We start from the raw sequence: 10219 nt of genomic DNA on the forward strand, positions 1-10219 counted from the left end.
CTCTAGTTCAATTTGCAATCCCACAGTCTCTGGTGTTTGTATTGTATGGAAAGGTCAAGCTCCAAACCTGTTACATAATGAAGTTTTATAACTAATACCAGGTACCCAGCTGGTTAGTGGGCACATGTTTCCAGGCTGGCATTGCTTCAACTTAATTCTGTAGGTGGTTCATTGACATAGTAGATGGATTACAGAACTGTGCACCCTCTTTGGCTTTGCATGTTAAGAGACACACATGTCATCTTAAAGGGAAACTCTAGTCAGACAGTAAAATGCACAGTTTTAAACACAAATCCTATAAAGGTTGCAAGCAAATTTGAAAAATAATGCATATAATGCACCTTTGATCCAACCAGCCCTGCTGCTATTTGTAGTAATTTAGGTAGGACCTATACACAGCCTTCATGCCAGGGGCCATTTGAAAAATAATCACCAAAGGAGAAAAGGAAATATGAAATGTGCAAAAGAAAATCATATAGGTATATAACAGTTTACATTTGTTAGAAGAGTTTATAATTAATAAATATCTTGTACAAAATTAGGGAACAGACTGAAAATCTGTAGTATGTTTTGTACAGTTAGCAAGTACATATTTAGCAACCTGTTGAATAAGGAAATGGCTAGCAACTTATTAAAACAGACAACCAAGGAACCCTGTTACTATGTCACATGGTCTGGTTGAAACATCGTGTGAATGATGCTAATTTCTTTACATTTTCTTGTGTGTGTGTGTGTACGTATACAATGATCTGGTCCTGAATCTGGTCCCTCTTGTCATATCAATGCAGAATTTGTGCAAAGACTGAAGTGACATACAGAACATACATTTAAAAAAAAGACAAGAATACGGTAACTGAATACAGGCTATTTAATGAAGTATCAGAATCCAAACCTGGAAGAAAGATATTTGCAAGTACTGGGATTAACTAAAGATTGTACATGTCATTATGGAACTGTGCATCAATTACCAAATGTATTTGCTTTTAGAGACATATCTGTTTAAAAGCTAACGACAGCTAAATATGCATGTAAGCCACCACAAAATTAGTTTTGGTTTCAGATCCATTTGTATTTTTTTTTTTTTCAATTTCGTTATAGGATCTGAAATTCGGATCAGTCTGATACTCATTATTTGGATTTCGGATAGATCCGATGTTTCATTATCGGATGTATTTGGATTGAGTAAATCACATTTACAATTAGAAAACAGTGTTGGATCCCCCCAAATTCATACCAGACCATTTAGGCCCAGTAGTTATTTTAGGGGGGACCCCAATGACAAAAAAACGAAATTCCTTACCAGATCATTGATCTGAGCAGCAGCCTGGCAGAGCTGGAAAGGGGACCCCCTGGAAAAGCACCTTGTCCCCATGACGATGAGGACAAGAGCCTCTTCCTCACAATCCTAGCCCAGTGGTTGTGTTGGTCTGTGGCCAGGGGGGCTTATCTGAATCCTGTGAAATCTTTATGAAAGGGGGCACTTAGATGCAGCCACCCTTGTGAATGAGCACTAAATACACAGTAAAATAGTGAAAAAAACACACCACACTAGTTTGTAAAGTCCTTTATTCGTAAATAAACACAGCACACAGTTTTTGTCAAGTCCTAAATACAAAAAATGTCCCACAATGTAAATCCATCGGCAATCAAGTTGTCCAGTGGTGTAGTTCCTCGTCAATCACGATGCTTGCCGGCTTAACCTCCCTGGCGGTATTCCCGAGTCTGGCTCGGGGTGAATTTTCCATATCAGGAGCAGTAACCCCGAGCCAGACTCGGGGCTGCACAGAAAAGTGACACTCACCTTGTCCCTGCGATCCCGCGGCGTCCTCTGCTGTACGCGGCTCGAAAATGAAACTAAAAGCCGGCATCTGACTTTTAGTTCCGTTTTCGAGCGTCACAGCCGGCGGGAAATTCAAAAAGTGAAAAGTTGCAATATACACAGAATACACACAATACAATGTAATCTGCTATGATTACACTTATGTATCAAACTATTTCACTTCAATTTTGTCCCTAGAGCTTTGTCCAGTGCCCTGCCTGACACTTTTTCAAATTTTTAAGAAATTATAATATAATAAATAATTATAAAAAATTATAATAAAATAATTTAAAAAATGGTCCAGTAAATGGGAATTCTGGGGTCGTTGCCTGATCCGTACCACAGTAAATAAAGTACCAAGTTCGCACATCACTGAGCTCGGTCGCAGAATCCTCGCTGTCCTCACTTTCAGTGTCTGTTGAGGAATTTCCCAACGAATCGCTATCACTCAATTCTGCAAGTAGTTCTAATTTACTATCGCTGTTTTCTACCTGGTCTAAAACCGCTTTTGACCTAAAACAGCGACGATTCTGCGACCGAGCTCAGTGATGTGCGAACTTGGTACTCTATTGACTGTGGTACGGATCAGGCTGCGCCCCCAGAATTCCCATTTACTGGACCATTTTTTTAAATTATTATATTATAATTTTTTATAATTATTTATAATTATTTATTATATTATAATTTCTTATAATTATTTATAATTTATTATATTATAATTTTTTAATTTCGTGTTTCAAACTTTATCATACCTGGGATGTCTACTGGACTCTTGTTTGGACAGATTTAGTTGAGTTATTCCTAGGATTTACTAAGAACTACAGGCCTACAATGTAAAACAACATATTTGCTTGAAAAACAATGTACCGCTTTTGGTACCTAAAATCCTGAATAATCATACCGCCAGGGAGGTTAATGGAAGAAAAATCCCCACCGCCACATCCGAACCCAGTGAACTCTTGCTGCAAGTGACAGCTCTGCTCCTGATTATAAACAAGGGGCGAAGCAAGTTCGGGCGTCATGGAACTTGCTCTGCCCTTTTGTTTACATATCATTAGGGGACCAAGAGCTGTCATGGAATGTAATCAAAGAAGTGGGTACTTCCCATGGCGGCACGACATGCTCCCCCTTTGTGTTAATATTTAGGAGGAGAGCTGTAACTTGCGGGAAGAGTTTCAGGTTTGGATGTGGCAGCGGGGATTTTTCCTTTCATCGAGTGGGCTCGCGGCGGGCATTATGATTGATGAGGATCTGCATTGCTAGAGGAAGTGATTGGCAATGGATTTACATCATGGGACATTTTTCTTTTTTTAATAAAGGACTTTACAAACCAGTGTGGTGTGTTTCCTATTTTACTGTGTATTTGGTGAATGAATAGGAGTAAAACTACCCCTTACTTATTCCCAAGGCGGGGGGGGACTAGCTTCAGATAAGACCCCCCTTCCTGCATAACCCCACAACCACCAGGCCTGGGTTGTGGGGAAGAGGCCCTTGTCCTCATCAACAGGACAAGGTGCTTTGCCAGGCGGTCTTTCTGGTATGGTGAAGGAGGATGGGGGTGCACAATCTCCCCCCCCTTTCCCATTCTGCACAGCTGCTGCTTGGAAAAGTGTCTGGTATGAATTTTTAGGGAGACCCCACACTTTTTTTTTTGGGGGGGGGTAGTCTAACACCTTCAAGTTCATTTCAGAAAATTCGTATTCTTCTGAATTTTCGGTACTGCAAAATTCGGATTTGTTTGAATTCCCTATTTTTTCAGATGCATCTAAACTGCAGATATTCTTCCAAATTTCAATTTGGAAGGAAATGAATCTTACATGTCTACAGCTAACCATGTATAGTGACTCTAGAGGTACAACCAATGGAACAAGCAATGTCTTTGTGGTCAACTAAAACCACTTCGGCATTTGTTTAAAAAAAATTAAATATCAGGAATTGTTGATTAATGATAAAAATGGATTAAGGAGAGGAAAGCTGCTTGAGATCTGAATATCAACAGACACTTTATATGGAAAGGTAGGTATGGAAGGGTAGGGTACTTGGATGCGTCCTATGATGGTGATGAGTGATATTTGTCCATGAAAGAGGTGTCTTCACAAACAAGTAAGTCTAACTCTTTCTACTAATATGATTTTCAAAAGTTTATAGCATAAACTTTGGTATATGAATCTAACAATCTCCTCAATAGATGACTACAAAAGTAAAATATACTGGGGGGAATTTATCAAATATAGAGCAGACAAAATCTGGAGCAGTTGCCCGGGCATCCAATAAGCTTCTCGCTTCAGTTTGGTCAGTTAAGATTTGTAAATGAAAGAGAGAAGCTGATTGGTTGCCATGCACAGATGCTCCAGATTTTCTCTGCTCCATTTTTTAAATTCCTCTTACTGTATAATAGCCAATATGGAATTATTACAATCAAACTATATAATAGTATGTTTCAGGGTAAGAGATTTAGTAGACAAGGACTTCTGCAGATTTGGAATGGTGGCATGCTACCCTGCCTTATAATTGGTAAGATTTCCAGGATTCAAACATAACAAGAACTTAGTGTCACTGTCTGTCATAAATGTTGTCATGTTTAAAATGTACATTCTTTGTTGACATGATCCATGTGAAATGAGCTTAAAGGGAACCTCCTAGTACTCTGTTAATATCAAAAACAAGGGCAGGCTAAGCTCTTGCTTAAAAAATTACCTGGCAGTACTATGTGCTAAATCAGGAAATTGTTTGTTATGGAGATAAAAACAAATAAGATAAGAGTATGCATTCAATGGAGGAACGTCTACTGGAGGAGGCACAGTGTGCTGTACTGCTATATTTGTGGTCCAAAACAGTACAAAAACAACTTGGTTATAGATCCTATCCATCTAATCTGTTTATAAATAAAGCATGTATAGTATACTTAGATGATGGATAGATCAGCAGCAGGCAGAACACACACATCTGCCTGCCTTGGACCCTTAGTAAACTGTACCTCAGTAGTCCCAAGGTTACACTCGCTGAAAGTGGGTTTTGCCATGTTATAGTTAATTTTTTCAAATGCCAATTCAAGAAAAATACATTATATACAGTGTATGTGTGTATGTGTATATACTGTATATATCTCTATATATATGCAATATTTCCCTTTAAGCTCATTACATTTTCACTTCTTCCTAAGGTAATTAATTATTATCTCTTCACTTTATTGTTTTTTATGCAGAAAGTTAGACGAGGTCCTGCCCCAAGTCCGAGCCCCACAGACTCTAAACGTGTGAGCTTTTTTGGCACAAGTCGCTTCCACATCTCTGATTTCAATTTCCTCATGGTACTTGGCAAAGGAAGTTTTGGAAAGGTGAGTAGAGGTTCCATTTGCAGCTGCCTTTTAGCTTTCCTGTTTTAAACAATCAAACCAGTCGCATTGGCCATTTTGCAGCAGCTTGTAGATAGCTCTAGAATGGTTATTATCTCTAGATAAAATGTTTGTTTAATTCCTTACTCCAATTTATCACCCTCCCTAGAAAAAAACCCAAAATATTTGTGTACTGAAATAAGAATCATACAACCATGTGACATGTAATGTTTGTTTCTAAGCATGCTTATTTGGGTGTGTAATAATTGTTTGTGCTGGCCTGAGATTGCATAGGGCCTTTTCTATGTCACCAGCTTTGGCAGAAGCATGCTTTCTTCCACCACCTGCACCTGCCCAACCATATTTACTAAAATAGGCAAGCATCGATATCTTTTAAAGAGCATTTTTCCATTTTTGCAGTCAAATTTGAGAAAACCCCTCCATATGTTTGTTACATGTTCCTATTCACACAGCATACTGAAAAATAACTTTTAAAAACATTTCTTACCTTTTATATTCAGACAAGATGGCTGATTCCAGGTTTTTGTTAGCCCTTTCACAGTGGTCTGTCCATGGGACAGCCGTGGGACTGTAATTTGAGGATTGTGTTTATCTGATAAGTTTTATTAACATACAATGGGCTAGCCACTTTAGGCCCCTCACAGCCCCTTCTAACATTTCAAAGAAATAGAAGCTAGAAGAAATTAATTTTTGGTGCAATACATTTTTATTCAAATTTTCAATTTACAAATCAAGGATACAAAATAATATACAGGAAAATAGGAGAATAGCTATGCTCTGGATAAGGTAGCTTACTAAGTACTCTATCCAGGGCCAGTTTTATACTTTCTGCCCCCTAGGACAACTGTCTTCTGCTGCCATTCTTACTCAGTCAAACAGCTTGCCTTAGGTTCACCACCACACAACTTGCAATCTGATTGTACCATCTCCTTTAGATCTACCAACAACTAGGTAGACCAAAGTGTGGTGGCAGCTGTGTCAAAATCCACTCACAGCCGTTATCCTACACGAAGATTTGCAGCTCCCCCTTCTCACTCAGTATAAGGTTCATCCGACTTCACTGTTCTCACATAAGGGTCTATCTAATTGTGTAGGAATTGATAAGATGCATAGATAAGGTAGATCCTCATATTACATAGTTTTGGTAAATATTTGTAATGTGTATGGTGACCCCGAATAATATGCTAACAAGATTAATTCATAGCCACACAAGACATGCCTAGACCAAAGGTGACAGCTTCCTTCTTTGTGTCAGTAAATTTAGATCTGATGACCAGAAGAATTCTGGTCATCAGTTCAAAATATCACCCTGCTGTGCTAGTAGTTCAGTTCTAGGTGTTCAGAGCCAGAGTGGAGGAACTATGAGTTCACGGTACACTATTCTACCAATTAAACAGATCAAAGTATGCAGGGACAAGGACAACACTGCTGTGCAATTCCAGTGCACAACAAACAGTGTTATAGAAAGTAGAAAAATAATGGATCTACTAGCAGGATTAATAGAGAATAAAACTATGTCAAAGAAAGAATACTAAGGACAGACTGCATAATATATTTCATGTTTTTTTCTATTATTCTATAGTAAAGTGGTTAGTAAAATATAAATAATTCTGTAGTTTAGATAGTTATATAAATGATAATATAAACGTTATATGTTTAATCAAAATTGTGTCATGAATAATGACTGTACCTTTTACCACATAAAGAAGGAATATATCTCCTCTCCAATAGCTTCTTACTGTTAAAAATATGACCAAGAGAAAGAAGCAACTCATTTATTATGCAAATGGTATGGTGTGAGACTCAGAGAGGAAAGAACTGAAATATTACATAGATTTACAGAGGAGGAAAGAGAGGAAATGAAAAGGAAACATGTTAAGTTATTCCATCAAATTACAGGCTTTCTCAGGATACTTTATAATTATGGGTACTAGAGAGGGATGTTCAGATCATTGTGCCAGGTAGTTGGCCCATATAGCTTACTCAGAAGATAATGCAAGAATAATACAAGCTTCAAAAAATGGGTTTTAAGCCAAAGTTGTTTTTGGCAATCTTTAAAGTAGTACTAAAGGCTCTGTGTTTTTTACCTTAATGTATTCTCTGCATGAAGGTTAAAAATGCCCCAGTACCTTGGCATTGCCCCCCCCCCACCTCCAAACACTTACATTTGGTCTGTGTTCACCACCACCAGCTCCAAGATGATCTGCTGGGTTCTGGGTTGTAGAGCAGGGATCTCAAGGGCAACGAGGACGGAGCAGTGATAGGCTGCTGGAGCTGCCTGTCAATTTGCTGGGAGGAGGCGGGAGTAGGGGCATGGTCTGTTGAGTGCTGTGTGTTCCAGTGGATGCACACAGCATGGCTAAGTTCCTGACCAGGAGCGCACACGCACAGTTGTCTGCTTTGGAACCCGCTAGGCACCGTAAACAGGTGGGGAGGACCGTGTTATAAAACCTCCAAATTATAAATAAAATGGGGTCGTTTCAAACAAAAAAGCTAATTGAGTAAGAATGGATCTATAGTGTTGATTTAAACATAAAGGGTTTAATTTCACTTTAACTCTACAGATGTTGTTATACGTATGAGTAGACGTTGAAAGAAGTTATTGCCAGTTTCACATATAATATTTTAAAGTTCCTTTTAAAGCAATGTGCTGAGTTTGTTTCTTTTCTTTTTATATCTATGCATTGCCTTTGCCAAAGCTTCTTCTCACAGGGCTTTGAAGTAAACCCCCAGGCTTGTCATGCAACATTGGAATCAAAAACTCCTTAGTAACTCAGAGGCCAATTACTGTGAACTTACTTCTGCTATGTACAACACCGTAAGATTTTAGTGGTTTATAATAAAAATTAGTCCTTGCCTCGTTTCCAGTATTCTCTAGTTTCACAGCTTTTTTTCCATTAAATGAGATCGCAACCTTTTGTGAGCTTATAGTATATGAATGGGTATGAATAGAAAGATAAAGCAGTGAGCACAGTCTTGCTTTTGTGTAGATTTCTTGGTGTGTGAGGCAACAAAATGTGCATTTATTAATATAAAAAAAGTATTTCTCCTAGTTTGTAAGGATCAACCTATCCAAAACTGGTATTTCAGTCATAAGCTGACATTATTCGGACCATCGTGGAAAGAACTGTTGACGCTGGAAAAATGAATGTAGTTGATTTTATGGCCTGTTTTAAAATTGTTTAGATAGGTAAATGCTGTGTGCTTTTAAGATCAATTTTAGATCCTTCTGATATCATTCAGAGTTTATGGCAACTGCAGTTGACTTGTTTCAGCTGCTTTTGCATTTCCATAGACTTGTATGGGGAGAGAAGCAGTTCTAAAGCAAAAAAGAACCCATTGACACACACCCTATATAGGGGAATTGGCCTGAATTCATCCACATCTATGTGAGACCCTGGTTATCAGCAGCAAGTATAAATTAGTTGCAGAAATTGCAGCTCAACTTGTACGACCGGCTTTTGAACTGTGGTGATCGCCTACATTTTCAACTGCACTTTGACACTGAAGTCATTTTTTTCTTTGAGAGCAAATCCAAACAAGTCTGATATTCAAGGAAACCTGCTGCAAATGGTGAATTGCCCCCCTAGAAAATGCTAGTTGAATTGTTCTTATGATAATTTAATGGCTTATTTATAGAACAAGTATACAGATCAGGATTTCTGACTTCACCTAATGCACACTTGTTTTTGGTCAGTGACTCAAGAAGAACAGAGGCCAGAGACAGTCAGGCAACAATATTTTTCAGAAGGAGGTCAGCAATGGCAGCCTCCACCATTCCCTTAATAACAGGTATCCTTTTAAAAGCTCAAAACATAAGGGAAGGTAGAAAGACAGAATCATATAATTACAAGTCTGCAATAATATACCATGCTGCTGTTTAATTTTAGGGTGATGACTTGGTCCAGTCTCTACTGATAAACTGTGTCCATTGTGCTTTTGTTTCTCCTTACGTTCTTTTTGTGTAACTCCTATTTTCAGGTCATGTTGGCCGAGAGACGTGGTTCTGAGGAACTCTATGCCATCAAAATTCTCAAGAAGGACGTAATTATACAGGATGATGATGTGGAGTGTACCATGGTGGAGAAACGTGTGTTGGCCTTGTCTGATAGGCCCCATTTCCTGACACAGCTTCATTCTACATTTCAGACTGTGGTATGCTTTAGCTTTAATTCTCCTTTATCACTCAGCTTCAAATCAGAGCCCAATATAAAAATTCAAACCAGCATGTTTGTTACTATCTAAAAAATATTTCACCACAACCTATTGCTGAACTATTTTAATTACCTTCAAAAATGAAAATCAGGAAGAATAATATTGTGCATTCTTCTCTGTCCATTATTTTTAGATTACCTGAGGACTAAATTATTGTGATTCTATCTCTAGGATCGCCTTTATTTTGTAATGGAATATGTGAATGGTGGGGACCTGATGTATCACATCCAACAGGTTGGCAAGTTCAAGGAGCCCCATGCCATGTAAGTACTCTGACAATTTCACTTTCTTGCAGTTTTATGCAAAAAAAAAAAAAGCATCAAACACTTAAAGGTAGGTATACAAACTATCATGGAGATATTACAAGAAGTTTTTGTTTACAGTAACAATGAAACAAATAAATGAATACATTATATGGCACCTGACCATCACACCTGCTACTATATGGTCTCCATATTATTGAGTTCAGGAGTTTCCATTGAAAGATACTGTGTATGCTGCAGCAAAGATATTTTAAATAATTGTACACTTACAACTTTGTGACAACCGTTTGAGGAAGGCCCTTTTCTGTTCCAGTATGAATCTTCCTCTTTGTACACAATCAGCTCCGTCATGGTCTAATTTGTGAAGGAACTCAAGTGGCACAGGTCCCTGGCCTAAACCCTACTTAACACCTTTGATAAGATTTGGAACACTGACTGTGAGCCAGGTCTTCTCATTCACAATCAGTACCTAATCTCACGAAAGCTCCTTTGGCTGAATGGGTACAAATTCCCACATCACAGACACACTCTTTCCAGGTGTTGTAGCTTCAAAGAAGGGGGAGGGGG

General features: G+C 38.4%; 1 protein-coding gene across 3 annotated transcripts in view; it reads left to right on the top strand.

The window, feature by feature from the left end:
* PRKCG (protein kinase C gamma) overlaps positions 1 to 10219 on the top strand; it is a 338573-nt gene that overhangs the window by 283013 nt on the left and 45341 nt on the right. For all 3 annotated transcript variants that reach the window (XM_018569099.1, XM_018569100.1, XM_018569101.1), the window contains 3 exons: positions 5025 to 5156; positions 9156 to 9329; positions 9561 to 9652. In XM_018569099.1, the coding sequence (XP_018424601.1) occupies positions 5025 to 5156; positions 9156 to 9329; positions 9561 to 9652 (398 nt within the window). The remainder of the gene's footprint in view (positions 1 to 5024; positions 5157 to 9155; positions 9330 to 9560; positions 9653 to 10219) is intronic.

The sequence above is a fragment of the Nanorana parkeri genome, unplaced genomic scaffold, assembly GCF_000935625.1.
Source record: "Nanorana parkeri isolate BGI_ZX_2015 unplaced genomic scaffold, ASM93562v1 scaffold1287, whole genome shotgun sequence".
Taxonomy (NCBI): domain Eukaryota; kingdom Metazoa; phylum Chordata; class Amphibia; order Anura; family Dicroglossidae; genus Nanorana; species Nanorana parkeri.